The following is a 22,326-nucleotide window of genomic DNA, read 5'->3' on the forward strand; positions in this document are numbered from 1 at the left end:
TGACAGGGTTGAACAGTGACTGGGAGGGTGGGACAGGGTCAGGAGGGGTGGAGAATTAGTCTGACAGGGTTTAACAGTGACTGGGAGGGTGGGACAGGGTCAGGAGGGGTGGAGAATTAGTCTGACAGGGTTTAACAGTGACTGGGAGGGTGGGACAGGGTCAGGAGGGGAGGGGAATTAGTCTGACAGGGTTTAACAGTGTCTGGTAGGGTGGGACAGGGTCAGGAGGGGAGGGGAATTAGTCTGACAGGGTTGAACAGTGACTGGGAGGGTGGGACAGGGTCAGGAGGGGAGGGGAATTAGTCTGACAGGGTTGAACAGTGACTGGGAGGGTGGGACAGGGTCAGGAGGGGTGGAGAATTAGTCTGACAGGGTTTAACAGTGACTGGGAGGGTGGGACAGGGTCAGGAGGGGAGGGGAATTAGTCTGACAGGGTTTAACAGTGTCTGGGAGGGTGGGACAGGGTCAGGACGGGAGTGGAATTAGTCTGACAGGGTTTAACAGTGACTGGGAGGGTGGGACAGGGTCAGGAGGGGAGGGGAATTAGTCTGACAGGGTTTAACAGTGACTGGAAGGGTGGGACAGGGTCAGGAGGGGTGGGGAATTAGTCTGAGAGGGTTTAACAGTGTCTGGGAGGGTGGGACAGGGTCAGGAGGGGAGGGGAATTCGTCTGACAGGGTTTAACAGTGACTGGGAGGGTGGGACAGGGTCAGGAGGGGAGGGGGATTAGTCTGACAGGGTTTAACAGCGACTGGAAGGGTGGGACAGGGTCAGGAGGGGAGGGGAATTAGTCTGACAGGGTTTAACAGTGTCTGGGAGGGTGGGACAGGGGCAGGAGGGGAGGGGAATTAGTCTGACAGGGTTTAACAGTGACTGGGAGGGTGGGACAGGGTCAGGAGGGGAGGGGGATTAGTCTGACAGGGTTTAACAGCGACTGGAAGGGTGGGACAGGGTCAGGAGGGGAGGAGAATTAGTCTGACAGGGTTTAACAGTGTCTGGGAGGGTGGGACAGGGTCAGGAGGGGAGGAGAATTAGTCTGACAGGGTTTAACAGTGTCTGGGAGGGTGGGACAGGGTCAGGAGGGGAGGGGAATTAGTCTGACAGGGTTGAACAGTGACTGGGAGGGTGGGACAGGGTCAGGAGGGGTGGAGAATTAGTCTGACAGGGTTTAACAGTGACTGGGAGGGTGGGACAGGGTCAGGAGGGGAGGGGAATTAGTCTGACAGGGTTTAACAGTGACTGGGAGGGTGGGACAGGGTCAGGAGGGGAGGAGAATTAGTCTGACAGGGTTTAACAGTGTCTGGGAGGGCGGGACAGGGTCAGGAGGGGAGGGGAATTAGTCTGACAGGGTTTAACAGTGACTGGGAGGGTGGGACAGGGTCAGGAGGGGAGGGGGATTAGTCTGACAGGGTTGAACAGCGACTGGAAGGGTGGGACAGGGTCAGGAGGGGTGGAGAATTAGTCTGACAGGGTTTAACAGTGTCTGGGAGGGTGGGACAGGGTCAGGAGGGGAGGGGAATTCGTCTGACAGGGTTTAACAGTGACTGGGAGGGTGGGACAGGGTCAGGAGGGGAGGGGAATTAGTCTGACAGGGTTTAACAGTGTCTGGGAGGGTGTGACAGGGTCATGACGAGAGGGGAATTAGTCTGAGAGGGTTTAACAGTGTCTGGGAGGGTGGGACAGGGCCAGAAGGGGAGGGAAATCAGTCTGACAGGGTTTAACAGTGTCTGAGAGGGTGGGACAGGGTCAGGAGGGGAGGGGAATTAGTCTGACAGGGTTTAACAGTGACTGGGAGGGTGGGACAGGGTCAGAAGGGGTGGGAAATTAGTCTGATAGGGTTTACCAGTGTCTGGGAGGGTGGGACAGGGTCAGGAGGGGAGGGGAATTAGTCTGACAGGGTTTAACAGCGACTGGGAGGGTGGGACAGGGTCAGAAGGGGTATGAAATTAGTCTGATAGGGTTTACCAGTGTCTGGGAGGGTGGGACAGCGTCAGGAGGGGAGGGGAATTAGTCTGACAGGATTTAACAGTGTCTGGGAGGGTGGGACAGGGTCAGGAGGGATGTGAAAATGCTACAAATAAATCTAGAGAATATAAATCTGAATAAATTTCAGTCAGAGAAAAGTTGACATGTCACTTACTGAATCATGAAGAAGCTGCACCAGAGATATCAGAAGCTGAGAAAATAAAAACAGAATGTGAGAAGTTATATCAAATATAAAATGAGACAGTGTGAGATATTCTCTATCACTCACTGGACCCAGGATTTAATCGCCCTCAGCACTAACTAACCAGACTCTCCGAGCACCCCCCCATTGGGAATTAAGGGTGAGTGAGTGGAGGGAGGGGCAGTGGGGGAAGAGAATGGAGGGTGACAATTCGAAGGAGAGATACTGGGGACATGGAGTAGAGAAACAGGACAATAAGAGAGTGTTGGCTGAGAAACAGCATGGTGAGGAGACGGACCCATCACCCTGAGCAACACCCTGGCAAATATAACTCTACACTCTAATAGGGGCAGCACGGTGGCTCAGTGGTTAGCACTGTTGCTTCACAGCACCAGGGACCCGGGTACAATTCCCACCTCAGGTGACTGCGTGTGTGGAGTTTGCACATTCTCCCTTTGTCTGTGTGGGTTTCCTCCGGGTACTCCGGTTTCTGCCCACAATCCAAAGATGTGCAGGTCAGGTGAATTGGCCATGTTACATTGCCCATAGCGTTAGGTGTGTTATTCAGGGGTAAATATCGGGTAGGGGAATGGGTCTGGTTGGCTTACCCTTTGGAGGGTCTGCGTGGACTTGTTGAGCTGAAGGGCCTGTTTCCACACTGTAGGGAATCTACTCTACACCTCCCATTACCTTCTCCATCATTCCCAACACTCTGTCCCCTCAGTCACTTACTGGGAGCTGTTGTGTAGGTCCCATTTGGTGAATCTGCAGAAACAAAATAAATGTCCATTAGGATGGGGAATAATTCATTCTCAGAGAGTGAGAACACAACAAGTGTGAGGGAATGGAGATTGGTATGGGGGTGTTGGTATTGGACTCGTGTGAACACAGTCAGAAATCACACACGGCCGCCAGTTACAGTCCAACAGGTTTGTTTGAAATCACAAGCTTTCTGAGCGTAGCCCCTTCCTCAGGTGAAGTGAGAGAGAAGCTCACAGACACCGAATTTATCAGCAGGGAGATCAATGGGCAGAGAGATCAAAAGATCATCCAAATGGGGTGAGTGGAGTCTCTGCAGGTGATCACAAATGTCAGATGGTGGGAGGAAAGTGTCAACAGCTGGATAACAAGAGAAGGGATGATCCAGAATCCCATTAAATGGGGCAGAGAGATCATTCCAAAACATTAAAAATACGGTGGGACTGGAGACAAATCAAATGCCTGGAATAACATGATCGGTATCAGAGTCACACGCCGAGGGTCAAACCAAAGTAATAAGTCATCCAAAACTGTACAAACTCATTAAGGGAGAGAGATCTTCAAAATTTATCAAGGTGATGGTGCCCAAACAAGGCAGGAAGGAAGGTTTTACAGGGATTGTGTCAGAAATCCTCATTCCCACACTCCCATCCATCCTTACACTTTATGGAGATGCAGAAAATCCCTTCCATTCCATTAATATTCAGTCAGTGAGGATCTGATTGGGTGCAGTGGGTTTAATGATAAATATTAGACCTGGTCTGGGCCGATCACATAAAGGAAGATCAGACAGGGAACGAGATGTGTTTATACGTGTGTATCTGTGTGTGGGAATTCAATCAGTTCCATTCCCCACAGTGCCCTGTACTCCCAGTACTGGAGATTCCCCCACACTCACTCTGTCCCCTCAGTTCTACATTCCCCACTCTCTGATTCTTACCTCTCCGTGACCATTTCCAGATGATTATTCCGACTATCCCGACAATAACAGCCAATAGAATGACCATTGATGCAATGAGAGTTACAAGTTGGGAATGCAGCCAATTGCTTTTCAGATTTTCTGAAACACATTGGAAATATATCAGGATTCTCTCTGTTCCTGGATTTATTTCTAACCCTGTGTTAATTGGGAACAATTATAACTGCTCCGGGCTGTTGGGAATTGTTGGGAATGGTTGAAATGCGGGTTTGACCCTCTCCCGATTTCACTCTCCAGTGAAGTCACCAAGGATCCCATTGATAGGGGTATAAACATCGTGTTGTGCCTGTCCTGGGGGTTATCTCCCCAGACAGTTCAGTTCCCATTCTCCCCAATATCTCTGTGTCCTGTCCTTACTAGTGCTGGTGGGGTAGATCGGCCTTGGGTGAGGTGAAGGAGTGAGTGAATGGTTGGAGGGGTGTAGTTCGGTACCCAGAAGGCACTTCCTCAGTGGTTGGGCAAGGGGCAGTTTGGGAACTCACTGGTGAGTGTTGGGGATGTTGAGTACCACTGGAATGGGGTTTGGGTGCCACAGTGGGCTGGTGAGGGGACCTTGTTAGGGATCCAGTTGTGGAGTTCTGTGCTGTGTCCCAGTTGTCTGTCCAGGGTGATGCACTGCGAGTCTGACAGACGTCTGGAGGCGGTGAGCTGGTGTTGGTGCTGGGGAGAGGTCAAGTGTTGGTTGCAGAATATCAGGTCATGTATTTTGAGGGGATGGAGTCAAAGATTAAAAGAGTCACACAACAAGTGTGTATGTTCAGTCCAACTTGCCCACACTGACCAGATATCCTCGTCAGTGTGTGAATGGAGGGATCAGCAGTACGTTTGGAGATGGTCGGTTTTCCAGCTCTCTGGTGTTAGGGACCACACCAGGCCCCCTCAAAATATCTGAAGAAGGTAGTCTAGATCTGAACTGCTTCTTATTTTAAAACTGGATGGGAAGTTCTGTGTTCCTGATGCAATGCAAGTGTTCAAACAACCCAATGTTAAGCAAAACACAATTTATTTAAACGCTGTAATTAAAATACAAACAAAAGAAAGAGGAATTTTGAATAACGTAATGATTGAAAAATGTAACTGAATATAGTACCTATTATTAATTAACTGTTCCAATTGTTACATCCCATAAACACCTTGGCTTCTTACATGCAGTTCTCCAATCCCGGATGAAACAATATCAAGAAAAAACGCAGACAGTAGTAGCCAGGTGACATTCACTGAAGCTGCCAACTCTTTTGAGAACCCAAAGGCTTCGATGCAGCTGAAAAGAAAACCAAACTGAGAAATCTGGATCAGTGAGAGCTGGCCACGCCCATTCAGACTGCTTCTATTGTTCCAACTTTAAAAAAAAACCCAAGGCCTCACAACTGGCTTACCTCAGTCATGATCAGCAGCGAGTTTGGTGCCTGTGCCTTACAACCTCTCTTCAAAACAAAAACTAGGACACCAACAACCTTTTAAAGTGACAGCATCATCACACTAGGAGTTAAAGAAGCTTCCAATCCCTAACCTCAGAACCTGAGATCTTTCCAGAGAGTTCCGGATACGAGGTAATTGTCTATCGGAAGTTGAAACTTCCCAGACAAATCCCATTCAGTGAGTCAGGAATTCCGAGGGGTCCAGACCCTCCTCTCTCAGGGTGTGTCCAGTCTCTGACTGTCTGGCTACTGGACAATCTGAGCCCATGTCTGCTGCTGAAACCTGGAATACAAGCAAATCTTCTTGTAATCCTGGTGAGATTATTCCAGAGTGAAATCGCTGAGTACTTCACCAATAACAGGGCTGTGGGATTCTGGAATCCCCAAAAGGCTCCGGAAGTTTGGGATTCGGAGACCCTTTCAAACTTAGAATTGAATTGAGACCAACATGACATATCAACACAGAGAACAAGGTGGGTAGTTGCAAACAAGGAAGTGAAAAAAAGTGTCCTCGAAATGGTTTCATCTGTCACATGTATACACACACACAGACAGACACAAACACACACAGACAGACACACACACACACACACACACACACAGACAGACAGACACACACACACACAGACTCTGGATTAGTGGTGCTGGAAGAGCACAGCAGTTCAGGCAGCATCCGAGGAGCAGTAAAATCAATGTTTCGGGCAAAAGCTCTTCATCAGGGATAAAGACAGAGAGCCTGAGGGGTGGAGACACATAGACTCTCCAGTCCCTTACCCCACTGATAGAGCTGGGCCTCTGCCAGGCTGCTGTGTTCAATGTGACAGGAGTATTGATCCTCATCCCCAGCATTGATCTCAATCTCTTTCTGGATCTGATGGGTCCCATCGTGGTTCGGTTGAACCCCCGAGGAATGTGTCTCAGACATGACCTCTCCATTCCTTAGCCAGGTCACCTCGATGTCTGCAGGATCAAACCCAGTGACCAGGCAGGAGAGAGTGAGCGGCTTGTCCTGACGACTGGGCTCCCTCCTGGAGATGAACACTTCAGGCTGAACTGTGATGGGAAAGGGTGAAAACACAAACAACAGACAGACACTGAATGGAATGGGAGAGCGGTTTCATAGATCAGTGAGGTTAGATCAGAACATGGAACAAAACTGAAATACATACCTTTCCTTGTGAAATAATCCTTTCCAACTTCCAGATATCTGTTTAAATGTTCAACAGATGTTTTTTGCAGATATGATTCCCAATAGTAGTTCCAGGATTGATCCGAATTCCATTTCTCTTTATTGATCACTGCAAAGTGATTTGCGGCAACCCATCTCATTCTGTCTGGCTCTAAACTAATGTGGTCCTTTCCATCAAATCCAAATCTCATCGATCTCTTCACAGAGCCATCTTCACTGACCTCAACAGAATGTATCCATTGGAGAGTGTGAATTCCTGTCAGTGACCAGACAGGGATCAATCATCAATAAATAATAGATTATCACACACTGTCTGATCAGAGGGAAAGGGGATCAAATATCAGATGGAAATAGGGGATGAGGGTCACAGTCTGATCAGAGGGGAAAGGGTTCCAATCTCAAGTTAAAGTTGCAGAATTAGTTGACAGTCCTCATTTCACTTTACATTCCAAGGTCAGTGCTGGGGGATGGACTGAGTGGACAGACCCAGGGGTCAGTGCTGGGGGAAGGACTGAGTGGAGTGACCCAGGGGTCAGTGCTGGGGGAAGGACTGAGTGGAGTGACCCAGGGGTCAGTGCTGGGGGAAGGACTGAGTGGAGTGACCCAGGGGTTAGTGCTGGGGGATGGACTGAGTGGACAGACCCAGGGGTCAGTGCTGAGAGATGGACTGAGTGGACAGACCCAGGGGTCAGTGCTGGGAGATGGACCGAGTGGAGTGACCTGGGGATAATGTGGACAATTGACGGTGAGATTTTATCTGAAGTCTGGTTTGTCCTTTTCATGATCGATTTCAGATTCCCCTTTGCCAGCCTGGTGTGTGTGATCGCCTGATCTGTAGCATCGTCCCAGAATTTCACACTGAGTGAATCAGCCAGGAACTGCTGCCTGGGGACACAGCGACAGGTATCACTGTCAAAGTAACCTGTTTGTATTCCGTTGACCATCGCAACAACAGTGACTTCAGGGAAATCTTGTTCTCCTGAGACAATTGTATAGTTCGTGAGTTAGTCTCTGTAATATAAACAGTTCGAGGAACTGGTTATCAAACTGCAGAACAAGCACTGTAAGGGAAACTGGGAGGGTGAGGAACTAGCAAACAAGACAGAATGTGGCTGGTGAGGGGGAGGAAGAGAGACTTGGGGGATAAAGAGAGCCAGACTGGGGAGGGACAGAGACAGGGGAGGGACGGAGACAGGGGAGGGACAGAGACAGGGGAGGGACAGAGACAGGGGAGGGACAGAGACAGGGGAGGGACAGAGACAGGGGAGGGACGGAGACTAGCATTGGAAAATAAATACTGGGGATGGGGGAGAGAGAGACACACACTGCAGAAATGAGGAAGAGAGACTGTACAGTATGGAGGAGGGACACTGAGGAGTGAGGAGAGAATATGGAGGGTTTGGAAATGAGATAAGGAAGGTCAGAGGTGAAGAGAGAGCATTGGGATGAGGACAAAAGAGACTGGGACCTGGAGGAATAGAATGGGAGGGTTTACAGATCGAGAAGGGCGAGAGGCAGGCGTAGAAGGCAAAGATATTGCAGGGGAGGGAAAGGGATTGGGAGGAGCAAAGGGACTGATGAGGGGATAAAGACTGTGAAGGAGGGGGAGAGAGAGAGATTACACAGGACAGAAAGAAACTGGGATGGGGAGCGGGGTGGAGGGGTTGAGACCAGGGAGGGAAATGAGACTCTGGGGAAGGTTGGATAAAAGATTGGGGAGGGGATGGGAAAGAGGCTGAGGGTAGGTGGAGAGAGAGAAAACGAAAGAAGGAAAGAAGAAGGAAAGAACAGGAATGAAGAAGGAAAGAAGAAGGAAAGAAGAAGGAAAGAAGAGAGAGACACTGGGGAGGGGAAAGAGAGAGAGAGAGAGAGAACAGTGGGAAGGAAGAGAGAGAGAGATTGTTGGGAGAAAGCAAGAGACGAGGAAGTTTGCTCAATAATTCGGTTGATATTTCCTAGTTCTGCCATTGGATGTTAAAAATGTCCAATTTCGCTTCATTTAGCCCCTGTCATTTAAACAGGAGCTGTGCCACATCATTTCATTCGGTATTCGAACTGGGGTTTGCTTCATTAATTGAGAGGCACTGGTGTTGGACTGGGGTGGACAAAGTTAAAAATCACACAACACCAGGTTCCAGTCCAATCGGTTTATTTGGAAGCACTAATTTTCGGAAGCACTAAATTTACAGCAAAAGTTTATAGTGTGATATAACTGAAACCATATATTGAAAAAGACCTGGATTGTTTGTTATGCCTCACACACAGACGGACACACACAGACACTCCTACACACACATACACAGACACTCCTACACACACACACAGATGGACACACACAGACATTCCTACACACATATACACACACACACACACAGACGGACACACACAGACATTCCTACACACACATACACACACATTCCTACACACACATACACACACAGATACACAGACACACACACACACACACTCCTACACACACATAACATACACACACGCACACCCACATGCACACACACACACACAGACGGGCACACACAGACACTCCTACACACACATAAGTTTGTGGGTGAATTTGTACTTGCAGAATTACATTGTACTTTGCTCAAAAACTGCATGAATCCATGTAAGAGTCTGTAAATCCGTTTTTAGATTTGAATCATTCTGACCATTGTGGCACAGACATTCTCACACAGGGAGTTTACACCTTCAATACTTTATCTGGGCCGACATGACACCGCTTGTGAAAATGCACTTGAGGATGTAACTTCTAAAAAAAATTAAAACACTATTATCCCCTCAAGACTGATGACTAAACTTTGTGATCTCAGACTGAGTCCCACTCTCTGAACCTGACCTGTTTCCTGACCCACAGGCTATAATCAGTGAAGATTGGGGACAATATTTCATCCTCACTAACACTTAATTCTGGAGCCCCCCAGGGGTGCGTACTCTGTCCCCTACTGTACTCGTTGTATACCCATGACTGCGTCACCAAATACCAGACTAACGCCATTTACAAGTTCGCTGATGACACCACCACAGTCGGTCAAATCTCAGATGGCGACGATACAGACTACAGATGAAAGACCTGGAAAAACGGTGCACTGGGAATAAACAAGCTCTCAATGCCAGCAAAACCAAGGAACTCATTCTTGACTTTCGGTGGGATGTTACTCATGCCCCCCCTACACATGAACAGCACAGAGCTGGAACGAGTGGAGAGTGTCAAGCTCCTGGGAGTGGTCATCCACAACAAGCTTTCTTGAACTCTTCACATGGATGCATTGGTTACAATGGCCCAACAATGTCTCTTCTTCCTCAGGCAGCTGAGGGAATTTGGCATGACGCTCTGCCAACATTTATAGGTGCGCCACTGAGAGCATTATATCTGGATGTATCACTACCTGGTATGGCAACTGTACCATTCAAGATCGGAGACGGTTACAGAGAGTGGTGAAGTCGGCCCGGACAATCATAAAGGCCAATCTCCCATCTATAGAATCCATCTACCAGGCCCGCTGTCAAGGAAAGGCCGCCAGCATTCTCAAAGATCCATCCCACCCTGGCAATGTTTTTCTACAACACCTACCATCGGGAGAAGGTACAGAAGCCTGAACACATGCACCAGCTGGTTTTGAAACCATTTCGACCCTAAGTTGCTAGAATACTGAATGGATTCACAAACTCTTAACATTCGCCTGTACCTGCGTTTTTGCTTTTGCTGCTGTTTACCTATTATTTACTTACCTGTGCTACTTAACTCTGTGATCTGCCTGTATTGCTCACAAGACAAAGCTTTTCAATGTGCCTCGGTACACGTGGCAATAAATTCAATACAATTTTGCTGTCAGCCCTGAGCTGTTCAGTTCCCTGACAACCAATCACCTTGCTGTTGGCGGGCAGAGGAGCTCTGTCATTACAACTGGCCATGAGGCCACAAACCAATCAGCTTCACTTTAAACCATCCCTCAGCCCCAGTTTACTGGTGTACTGATCCGTATGATATCATTCAGGTTTACCTCATCGAATATGAGTTCCCTGATTGTGGCTGTTAACCTCATCCTATCAGGAAGCCCCAGCTGACAGATATAAACAGGAGGGTCAGGGGTTCTGTTCACTCTAGGAGCTGGCTCCGTGCTAGCTGAGTCACTGTCATGTGCTATGTACCTGTAAATAAAGGGTGACTCCAGTTTGGGGGGAGAAAGTGGAGTCCCACACTCGTGTTCTGGAATTAAACATAGGAAATCAATACATAAGAAACAAATGACAGGCAAATGTAGACATTGGGCCACTTCAAACTGATGCTGGAAGCCTAGTGATGGGAGATAAGGAAATAGCAGGAGAACTTAACAAGTATTTTGTGTCAGTCTTCACAGTGGAAGACATGAGTAATATCCCAACAATTAAAGGGAGTCAGGGGGCTGAGTGGAGTATGGTTGCCATCACAAAAGAGAAAGTGCTAGAAAAGCTAAAAGGTCTTAAAATTGATAAATCTCTTGGCCCCGATGGGCTACATCCTAGAGTTCAGTTTTGCTCCCCACACCTCAGGAAGGACATACTGGCACTGGAGTGTGCCCAGCGGAGATTCACACGGATGATCCCTGGAATGGTAGGTCTAACATATGAGGAACGGCTGAGGATCCTGGGATTGTATTCATTGGACTTTAGAAGATTAAGGGGTGATCTAATAGAAACTTACAAGATAATACATGGCTTGGAAAGGGTGGACGCTAGGAAATTGTTTCCGTTAGGCGAGGAGACTAGGACCTGTGGACACAGCCTTAGAATTAGAGGGGGTAAATTCAGAACAGAAATGCAGAGACATTTCTTCAGCCAGAGAGTGGTGGGCCTGTGGAATTCATTGCTGCAGAGTGTAGTGGAGGCTGGGACGCGAAATGTCTTCAAGGCAGAGATTGATAAATTCTTGATGTCACAAGGAATTAAGGGCTACGGGGAGAATGCGGGGAAGTGGAGTTGAAATGCCCATCAGCCATGATTGAATAGCGGAGTGGACTCGATGGGCCGAATGGCCTTACTTCCACTCCTATGTCTTATGGTCTTATGGAAATGAGAGAGGCATGGGAACAGATTTGGCTCGAGTAGATTGGGCGGGAAGGCTAAAAGGTAAGAGAGTGGATGAGCAGTGGCAGTTGTTTAAGGTGCTAGTAAAATTCCTCACAACTAAACTATATTCCAGTGATTAAGAAAGGTGGTAAGGCGTTGGGGTGGGGTGGGGTGGGGGCAAGGTGGGGTGGAGGGCAGGGGGTAGAAGGTCAAAAACTTCCATAGCTAAAAAAGGAAGTCAAGGACAATATAAAGTCAACAATGAAGGTCTACCATATTGCAAAAGCCAGTGACAGGCTGGAAGCTTGGGAAACTATCAAACATTAGCAAAGGGATACTAAAAAATTAATAACAGGAGCTAAGGTAAATGAAGAAAGAAAATTGGCACAAAATATCAAAAAGGATAGCAAAAGCTTCTATAAGTATACAAAAGGGAAGAGAGTCGCTGATGTGAATGTTGGTCCCTTGGAAGGTGAAACTGGTGAGTTAATTGTGGGGACAACTGAAATGGCAGAGATGCCAAAGCAATGCTTTGCCCCAGTTTTCACAGTGAAGGATCATTCTTATTGGTTCGAGTCAGAGGCAATAGAAAGGGTAGAACATAAAACAATCAGCATTGATCAGGAAAAGGTACTCAGCAAACTATTAGGATTGAGGGCAGACAAGTCTCCTGGGCCAGATGGCCGAGAACCGAGGGTATTAAAGGAAGTGACGGTGGAGATCATGGATCCATTCATTACAATATTCCAAAATTCCCTCGACACGGGAAAAGCTCCCATGGATTAGAAAAATACTAATCTTATTCAAAAATTATAGACCAGTTAGTTTAATATCTGTTGATGGAATCAATTATCAAGGAAGCAATATCAGGACAGGTGGCAAGTCAGAATGTGGTCCATCAGAGTCAGCATGGGTTTATGAAGGGCAAATCATGTTTGACTAATTTGCTGGATGGCTTTGAAGATGTGAGAAGCAAAGTGGATACTGGGGATCCTTTAGGTGTAATGTATCTGGACTCTTGGCAGGTATTTGATGAGGTGCCGCACAAAAGGATAATTCATAAAGTTGGATCATATGGGATTATGGGTAATTTATTATCTTGGGCAGATGACTGGCTAATGGACAGAAGACAGAGAATCGGGATAAATAGGGTTTTTTTGCCGGATGGCAAAAGGTTACGAGTGGGGTGCCACAGGGTTTGGTCCTTGGGCCCCAGTTTTTGACAATCTACGTTCACGACTTGGATATAGGGAAGGTTGCCAAAAATAGGCAGGATGGTAAATTGCAATAAGGAAATAGGAACCTTACAACAGATAGGGTAGGGGAGTCAGCCAAAATGTGGCAGATGGAGTTTAACCCGGATACGTGTGAGGTCATGAATTGGGGTCGAGCAATGGGAAGGTGACCTTTTATCGACATGGGCAGAGACTTGTGATGCTGAGGTACAGAGGGAGGTGGGTGTCCTCATTCATGAGGTACAGAAAGCTCGCATTCAGGTCCAGCAGATAGTAAAGCAAGTGAATGGAATGTTGTCTTTCCCAGCTCAGGGAATAGAATATAAAGGGAAGGCCGTATTGTTGCAGCTATACAAGGCATTAGTGAGACCGCACCTGGAGTATTGTGCACAGCTTTGATCCCCTTATTTGAGGAAAGATGTAATGGCATTGGAGGCAGTTCCCAAGAGGGTTGGTGAGATTGATCCCAGAGATAAGGGGTTTGTCACATGAAGAGAAATTGACCAGTGTAGGCCGATACTGTCTGGAATTTCGAAAAATGAGGAGACTTCAAATTGGGTTGTCAAGATGATAAAAGTCACGGATAAAATAGATGGGGAATGGATGCTTCCCCTTGTGGGGCATCCTCGGATGGGAGGTTGTAGGATGAGAGGGAGCAAATTTCAAACAGATTTGGGGAAAAGCGACTTCTCCCAAAGGGTTGTGAATTGGTGGGATTCATTCCCCCAAAGTGCGGTGGATGCTGGGACAGTGAGTAAATTTAAGGAGGAGTGAGACAGATGTTTAATTGGTAATGGGGTGAAGGGATATGGGGAGAAGGCAGGAAAATGGGGGTGAGGAGCAGAACAGCCATGATAGAATGGCAGAGCAGACTTGATGGGCCGAATGACCTAATTCTGCTCCTAGATCTTATGAACATGTGACTTGGTGACAGGATACCAGCCTTGGTGGAGATATTTCAGCTGAAACCAACAGCTACACAAACAGGGTTCACAAAAGGTATCGAATTCCTTACTTCCAAAACATGCAGCCATCCTTGTAAATCCCTGCTGGAAAACAGGGCTTTCCCATTTCAGTCCACAATATTAAAAATCACAATAACAATACACCGTTTTTACACATTTCAAACTGAGGGCCATTCGCACCACAGCTCACATTTTATTTTTGACAGAGACAAAAAAACTGCAGGTGCTGGGAATCCAAACCAGAGAGGCAGGAGGCTGGAAGAACACAGCAAGCCAGGCAGCATGAGGAGGTGGTGAACTCGTCGTTTCGATCTAACCCTTCTTCAGGACTGGGGGTGGGTGTGGGGGGAGCTGCAGATAAAGGGGGTGGCCCCTCTTGTCCTCACCTACCATCCCGCCAGTCTCCACATCCAGCACATCACCCTTAAACACTTCTGCCAACTCCAACTAGACCCCACCACAAGAACATCTCCCCCTTCCCAAAGAACATCTTCCCCTTCCCACCCCTCTCTGTTTTCCACAAGGACCATTCCCTCTGACACTCCTTGCTTTGCACCACTCTCCCCACCAAACCCCCCTGAACTCTCAGATACCTCCCTGTGCAACCAGAAGAAATGCAAAACCTGCTCAACACACCCCTCACCTCAATCCAGGGCCACAAACCATCCTTCCAGGTGAGACAGAGGTTCAACTGCCTCTCTTCCAACCCAGTTTACTGCATCAGGTGCTCCCGGTGGGGTCTACTCTACATCGGAGAGACCGAACGTTAGCTTAGGGAATGGTTCACCAAACGTAACAGATCATTTCAATTCCCCCAGCCGCTCCCTTTCCAACATGACCATCCTCCCAGTCACCACCCATTTCAATTCCCCAGCCGCTCCCTTTCCAACATGACCATCCTCCCAGTCACTGCCCATTTCAATTCCCCCAGCCGCTCCCTTTCCAACATGACCATCCTCCCAGTCACTGCCCATTTCAATTCCCCCAGCCGCTCCCTTTCCAACATGACCATCCTCCCAGTCACCACCCATTTCAATTCCCCCAACCACTCCCTTTCCAACATGACCATCCTCCCAGTCACCACCCATTTCAATTCCCCCAACCACTCCCTTTCCAACATGCCAATCCTTGGCCTCCTCCATTGCCAAATGAGCCACAGCGCAAATTGGAGGAACGACATCTCATCTTCCACCTGGGCAGACACCAGTCCGGAGGACTCAACATCGAGGCCTCCAGATTTCAATAACCTTCCTCCCCATCCCCAGACTCACTTCCCAGCTCTCCCCTATCTTCCACTGGCCCCTGCCACCAACGGGATATGTACGTCCCATTCACCAACCAGGTCATATCAAGTCTTTACATATCCCCACTTCACCATCCTTCCTCCAACTCCTCATTTATCTGCAGCTCCCCCTCAAATCGACCCCCAATCCTGAAGAAGGGCTATATGCAAAACCTCGACTTCTCTACCTCCTGCTGCTGCCTTGCTTGCTGTGTTCTTCCAGTCTCCTGCCGGTATATTTCACATTTTGTTATTGCCTTCCAAGAAAATGAACATATTTACTGTTAAGAAGGGTGTAGGTTTGCACGCTGAGCTGTATGTTTGATACCCAGACGTTTCACTACCTGGCTAGGTAATATCATCAGTGGTGACCTCCAAGTGAAGCGAAGCTGTTGTCTCCTGTTTTCTATTTATATGTATGTCCTGGATGGGGTTCCTGGGGTTTGTGATGATGTCATTTCCTGTTCGTTTCCTGAGGGGTTGATAGATGGTATCTAGATCTATGTGTTTGTTTATGGCATTGTGGTTGGAGTGCCAGGCCTCCAGGAATTCTCTGGCATGTCTTTGCTGAGCCTGTCCCAGGATAGATGTGTTGTCCCAGTCAAAATGGTGGTTTTTTTAATTCATCCATGTGTAGGGCTATGAGGGAGAGAAGGTCGTGTCTTTTTGTGGCTAGCTGGTGTTCGTGTATCCTGGTGGCTAACTTTCTTCCTGTTTGTCCTACGTAGTGTTTGTGGCAGTCCTTGCATGGAATTTTGTAGATGACGTTGGTTTTGTCCATGGGTTGTACTGGGTCTTTTAAGTTTGTTAGTTTTTGTTTGAGAGTGTTGGTGGGATTGTGTGCTACTAGGATTCCGAGGGGTCTTAGTCGTCTGGCTGTCATTTCTGAGACTTCTTTGATGTATGGTAAGGTGGTTAGGGTTTCTGGCTGTGTTTGGTCTGCTTGTCGTGGTTTATTCCTGAGGAATCTGCGGACTGTATTTTTTGAGGATCCGTTCTTCTTGAATACGTTGTATAGGTGGTTCTCCTCTGTTTTCCGAAGTTCGTCTGTGCTGCAGTGTGTGGTGGCTCGTTGGAATAGTGTTCTGATACAGCTTTGTTTGTGTGTGTTGGGGTGGTTGCTGGTGTAGTTAAGTATTGGGTCAGTGTTTGTCGGTTTTCTGTATATGCAGGTTTGTAGTTCTCCGTTGTCCTTTCTTTCGACTGTGACGTCCAGGAATGCGAGTTTGTTGTCGGTTTCTTCCTCCTTGGTGAACTTTATGCCTGTGAGGGTGTTGTTGATGATGTTAAATGTCTCTTCTATCTTGTTTCGTTTGTGATGACAAAGGTGTCATCTACGTAGCGGACAAAATGCCATGCAAGGACTGCCATAAACACTACGTAGGACAAACATGAACACCAGCTAGCCACAAAAAGACACGACCCTCTCTCCCTTGTAGCCCTACACACAGATAAAAAAACCCACCATTTCGACTGGGACAACACAACTATCCTGGGACAGGCTAAGCAAAGTCATGTCAGAGAATTCCTAGAGGCCTGGCACTCCAACCACAACGCCATAAACAAAAACATAGATCTAGATACCATCTATCAACCCCTCAGAAAATGAACAGGGAATGACATCACCACAAACCCCAGGAACCCCACCCAGGACATACATATAAATAGAAAGCAGGAGACAACTGCTTCGCTTCACTTGGAGGTTGCCACTGATGATGTTACCTAGCCAGGTAATGAAACATCTGGATATCAAACCTACAGCTCAGCTTGAGCTACAAACCTTTACAAACTTTGCAAAACCTATGGACGCAACACACTGCAAATTGCCCGAAGATGGGAAAGGAATGCCATCCGAGAGAGTTTCACCCGCGAATATCTGTACTTCCTGTATGAATGTTTGAGAAAACAGGTACTGCCAAAATGTCTCCAATACAAACCGCCGATAAAAACACCTCAAGCCAGAGGTTTAACAGAATGAAATAGCTGCAGAATGCTCTGAGAACTAATCAATGACGCCAAACACAGACTCCGAAAATACAACTGGGAAATTGCGCGCCATAAACCGTTATTCAAACAAGCAACAAATCAAGAATAGCCAGACGCGGTAGAGCGAGCCATAAACACCAAACAACGACAAACACAGAGAAAGCAAAATCAGGACCTGAAGATAAAACTTGACAAACTCACAAACAAAGACATAACCGAGAACACAGGGGCATGGATAAAGAACTTATCAGACCGGACCCTATCGGGCACAGAAAAAGCTGTACTAGTAAAAGGACTAAATTTCAATTACCGAGACGCTGACAAGGAGGATTTCCTAGCGGCATTAGAAACCACATTGAAGGACAACAATCTCACAGAAGAAACACAACAAACGATCAGATAGACAGTTGCACCTACTCTGAGCCGAACGAGGGAAGGAAACAAATTCAACACACAAGAAAAGAAAGCCCCAGAAAACCTCAAAAAGACAAAAACATCGTTATATTACCTGCAGACAAAGGTCAGCTCACAGTCATCCTGAACAGAAGGGACTACATAGAGAAAGCCAATGCACTACTCGCAGACACCAACACCTACCGACAGGTGGCACTAGACCCGACCCCACAACCAAGAAACAAAATTACATTTCTCCTAAGTACACAGTTCCGGACAATTAAACAAGACAGAATTCCAGAAAATGCAACCAGACGGGACCAACACTCCACAATTCTATGGACTACCAAAGATCCGTGAACCAGGAGCCCCCCTCAGACCTATAGTCTCACTACCCGGAACACCAACTTACAGACTGGCCAAAGAACTACACACAAGACTGAAATACCTAGTAGAAGAGTCACAGCACTCCATCCACTCCACCCAGGAATTCCTAAAAATCATCAAAAACACCAAAATAGAGGAAGACGATACGCCATGTGGGCGGCACGGTGGCACAGTGGTTAGCACTGCTGCCTCACAGCGCCAGAGACCCGGGTTCAATTCCCGCCTCAGGCGACTGACTGTGTGGAGTTTGCACGTTCTCCCTGTGTCTGTGTGGGTTTCTTCCGGGTGCTCCGGTTTCCTCCCACAGTCCAAAGATGTGCAGGCCAGGTGAATTGGCCATGCTAAATTGCCCGTAGTGTTAGGTTAGGGGTATGGGTGGGTTGCGCTTCGGCGGGTCGGTGTGGACTTGTTGGGCCAAAGGGCCTGTTTCCACACTGTAATGTAATCTAATCTAAAAATATAATGATCTCATTCGATGTAACAGCACTGTTCACCTCCATCAACATCGACCTGGCAAAGGAAACACTTACCACACTTTTAGAAGAGACCATCACACACACCCCAACCACCATCAATCATGTTACCAACGAAAACATCATGAAGCTAGTGGGCCTGTGCCTCACCACCCACTTCACCTTCAACAACATCATCTACAAACAAACCAACGGCATACCCATGGGATCTCCGCTAGCGGGATTCATAGCAGAAGCAGTAATGCAGAGACTAGAACAAACAGCCCTACCAACCATCAAACCAAAACTCTGGGTCCGCTACCTAGATGACACCTTTGTCATCACAAAACAAAACAAGATAGAAGTGACATTTAACATCATCAACAACACTCTCACAGGCAGAAAGTTCACCAAGGAGGAAGAAACCGACAACAAACTCGCATTCCTGGACGTCACAGTCGAAAGAAAGGACAACGGAGAACTACAAACCTGCGTATACAGAAAACCGACAGACACTGACCAAGTACTTAACTACACCAGCAACCATCCCAACACACAAACAAAGCTGTATCAGAACACTATTCCAACGAGCCACCACACGCTGCAGCACAGACGAATTTCGGAAAACAGAGGAGAACCACCTATACAACATATTCAAGAAGAACGGATCCTCAAAAAATACAGTCCGCAGATTCCTCAGGAACAAACCACGACAAGCAGACCAAACACAGCCAGAAACTCTAACCACCTTACCATACATCAAAGAAGTCTCAGAAATGACAGCCAGACGACTAAGACCCTTCGGAATCCTAGTAGCACACAAACCCCACCAACACTCTCAAACAAAAACTAACAAACTTAAAAGACCCAGTACAACCCATGGACAAAACCAACGTCATCTACAAAATTCCATGCAAGGACTGCCACAAACACTACGTAGGACAAACAGGAAGAAAGTTAGCCACCAGGATACACGAACACCAGCTAGCCACAAAGACACGACACTCTCTCCCTCATAGCCCTACACATGGATGAAAAAACCCACCAATTCGACTGGGACAACACATCTATCCTGGGACAGGCTAAGCAAAGACACGCCAGAGAATTCCTGGAGGCCTGGCACTCCAACCACAATGCCATAAACAAAGACATAGATCGAGATACCATCTATCAACACCTCAGGAAACGAACAGGAAATGACATCACCACAAACCCCAGGAACCCCATCCAGGACAAACATATAAATAGAAAACAGGAGACAACAGATTCGCTTTACTTGGAGGTCACCACTGATGATGTTACCGAGCCAGGTAATGAAACGTCTGGGTATCAAACCTACAGCTCAGCGTGCAAACCTCCACCCTAAACCTTAACCTGAGCTACCAAGCCTTGCACTGTTAAGAAGGTTTTAGATTAGGAACCTGGACACAAATCCCATCAGAGTCTTCCAGACTGTGCTGCCTTCAATGTGTAAAAGATCAGGCTGGCTGTATAACAGGCGGCTGATCAAACATCTCCCATTTCAAACTCTCCCCAAGAGATTCACATTTACCCCAGACACAGAGAGAGAGAGAGAGAGAGAGAATGGAAAGCTGAATTCTGTACTTAACGGGAGAGACCCGGGAAAAACACAGGGAGATGGAGAGAAGGATCAGCAACATTCTGGGAATTCATTCTCCCTATTCCAATCAGGGATTGGAAATAAAAAGTGATTGGAAAATATCTGCTGTTCACAAACTGAAAAATTAACAAAATAAACATTTTTGCCTATCCAGAATGCCATTTCCCGATCGACAAAGTAATTTGATCATTTGCTGAACTTGAAGTTGCCGAACCAGTCTCAGTCCCAGTCTCAGTAAAAAATCCAATAAAGAGGTGAACAGATTTCTGTCACCAGTTCCCAGGGAGATCAGACACAGACAGGTTGAGTTACTCGCTGTGAAACAGACACAGGGAAAACTGACCTTTCTCCCATTGGCAGGACACAGGGTGTGGGGTCTTTGTGAGATACCCTTCGGTGGGTTGGGTGGACTTGTTGGGCCAAATGGCCTGTCCCCATACTGTAGGGAGTCTATGAATCCATGATTCTAAAAACAGCCATCTCATGTTCATATGAACTTGTACCAGAAGCTGAAAGAAAACAATTTCAAAATCTAACGAAAGAACTTGGTCAAAGTTTGAAAAAAATCAAACAAAGTAACATTGCGAAGTGGATAAGGGCATGAAAATAAATCAGACACATATCACAGTCTTGGAGAGACTACTTTGTTGGAGTTCAAGAATTCACTTTGTGAAGTATTGGCAACTCATGATGAAGAGCAGAGAGTTAAAACTGCGAAGAATTTCCTTGTGTTATAAAGTGGAGGTTGACTCCACCCCCCTCCCACCCCCCTCATCCCCAAAGAGGAACACCTCACCTCATAATCTGTAAAAGGGAGTGTGTAGAGTGGTGTACCTCAGCAACTTCAAGCGGTTCAATAAAATAAATCCCTGACACTCACTTTAAAATCAATTCGTTACCATCTATTTATCTCACTCGAACAGTGAACAAATTAACTAAACTATTAACAAGCAGAATTAATCCCGATTAACTTCTAACTATTCCCAATTACAGCAAGATTCTAATGGTATGCTGTTCCAATAAAGAACAGTCCCACTTATACATAAAAATATTTAGTCTCTCAAAATTACATCCATGTTACGTGCCTTCTGGAATGTTCTATGCCTTCTCCAACAATTCTTCTGTCAGGAATATTAACTAGCTGTACCACTGGTACCATTTTTATTTTAATGGCACTTTCTCTAAGACATAGATGAGGCTGTGAGAGCCAGTGATTCTCTCTTAAGAGCTGAGGGCCATTGGCTCTGCTGGAGGGCAGTTAGCTCTGGGGTCTTTATCCAACTGCCCCCTACCTTCATCTCCTTGATGACATATCAATATTTCACACAATAGGATTGGTCTTCTGTTGTTAAAATCATCAGCCTTAAATTTAATAGATTTTTGGTATCGAAGTCGCTGCTCAAATTAATTGGCTAAATTCAAAAGCCTGTTGTCTTGAAAAAATAACTGGTGTTTAGCCTGCTAACTGTATAGCCTTTCAATATAATGTTTCAATTTGGGTGCTCTCTGTGGATTTGCAAACCTTCAAGCTGCTGTTCACAGACATCCATTTTAAATCTCTAAACATAGAAAAAGCACTAGATTTTTAAAGGGACCAAGCAATGCTTTCCCCCATCCACCCCTAGCCTTTTACAAATACCAAATTCTAGCTTTCTACCTTCCAATCCACAAGTACTCTCTTCAACTTTGCAGCACTTGTGCGAGGAAAGTTTCCTCATGTTTACCAAGACGGGTAGGAAAAGAAATTAAGATTTTTAGAGATATGGGAGCAAGTCAATCTTTGCTAGGGAGAGATACAGAGATGTGTAATCAGAAAAAGTATTGCTAGAATACATGGAGTCCATGGTGAGAAACATAGTGTTCTTTCATGTAAGGTGAAGTTAGAGGGTCTGATGAAAAGTGGTGGATGGAGTAACAGAGAAATTCTCGGTTCCAGAACAGTTCATTCTGGAATTATTCCTGAATGTGTGATAACAAGGTCACAAAGCCACAGGTTGAACAGAAGGAGAGAACGAAGAGAAAAGATAAGCAAGTTAAAATTCAATTATCAGAAACTATATTTGTTCAATTTGTTGAGAAAAAGCAAGAACAAAGCATACGTTTTCTAGCTCAGAGATGTTAGCGAAATTACAACAGAAAGGTGGAAAGATAATACAGTTTTACCGAAAAGGTGAATCTGCGCCTGTCCCACAATGTCACTCTCTTAAAAATGAAATGTTGATGAGGAAATGGAGACCATCACATATTCAAGTGGGTGAAAAATGGGCAGAAGCTCATCAAGTTGTATTACTGGTGTGTGATATAAAGGAGGTGTTGTGGGTAGCACCATGAGAGTAACCAGTAGGAGGTCATTTGGAAGTAAGGAAAATAGAAGTTTATTTTTATTGGCCTGGACTGCAGAAAGATGTTCGGTGAAAGTGAGGACTGCA

The 22,326-nt window shown here is 46.6% G+C and overlaps 1 protein-coding gene across 1 annotated transcript; it reads right to left on the reverse strand.

The window, feature by feature from the left end:
- Nucleotides 1-2,144: 2,144 nt before the first annotated feature.
- On the reverse strand, nt 2,145-15,123 carry LOC148140928 (class I histocompatibility antigen, F10 alpha chain-like). Its single transcript, XM_087979049.1, has 6 exons — nt 15,048-15,123; nt 7,273-7,491; nt 6,493-6,771; nt 6,098-6,376; nt 2,900-2,932; nt 2,145-2,176 (listed from the first exon to the last, which is right to left on the reverse strand). The coding sequence occupies exons 1-6, from the start codon at nt 15,121-15,123 to the stop codon at nt 2,145-2,147; spliced, it is 918 nt and encodes a 305-aa protein (XP_087835175.1).
- Nucleotides 15,124-22,326: the final 7,203 nt, after the last annotated feature.

The sequence above is a fragment of the Chiloscyllium plagiosum genome, unplaced genomic scaffold (assembly GCF_037043375.1).
Source record: "Chiloscyllium plagiosum isolate Xiang-an unplaced genomic scaffold, Cpla_swu_hap1 HiC_scaffold_35, whole genome shotgun sequence".
Taxonomy (NCBI): domain Eukaryota; kingdom Metazoa; phylum Chordata; class Chondrichthyes; order Orectolobiformes; family Hemiscylliidae; genus Chiloscyllium; species Chiloscyllium plagiosum.

Excerpts from the sequence above, each read along its gene's own strand:
- LOC148140928 (XM_087979049.1), bottom strand. The coding sequence starts at position 15,123 with ATGACCTGGTTGGTGAATGGGACGTACATATCCCGTTGGTGGCAGGGG. Across the intron at positions 2,933-6,097 it reads GGCCCAGCTCTATCAGTGGG|ATTCACCAAATGGGACCTAC; the intron begins GTAAGGGACTGG and ends TTGTTTCTGCAG. Across the intron at positions 2,177-2,899 it reads GACCTACACAACAGCTCCCA|CTTCTGATATCTCTGGTGCA; the intron begins GTAAGTGACTGA and ends TTATTTTCTCAG.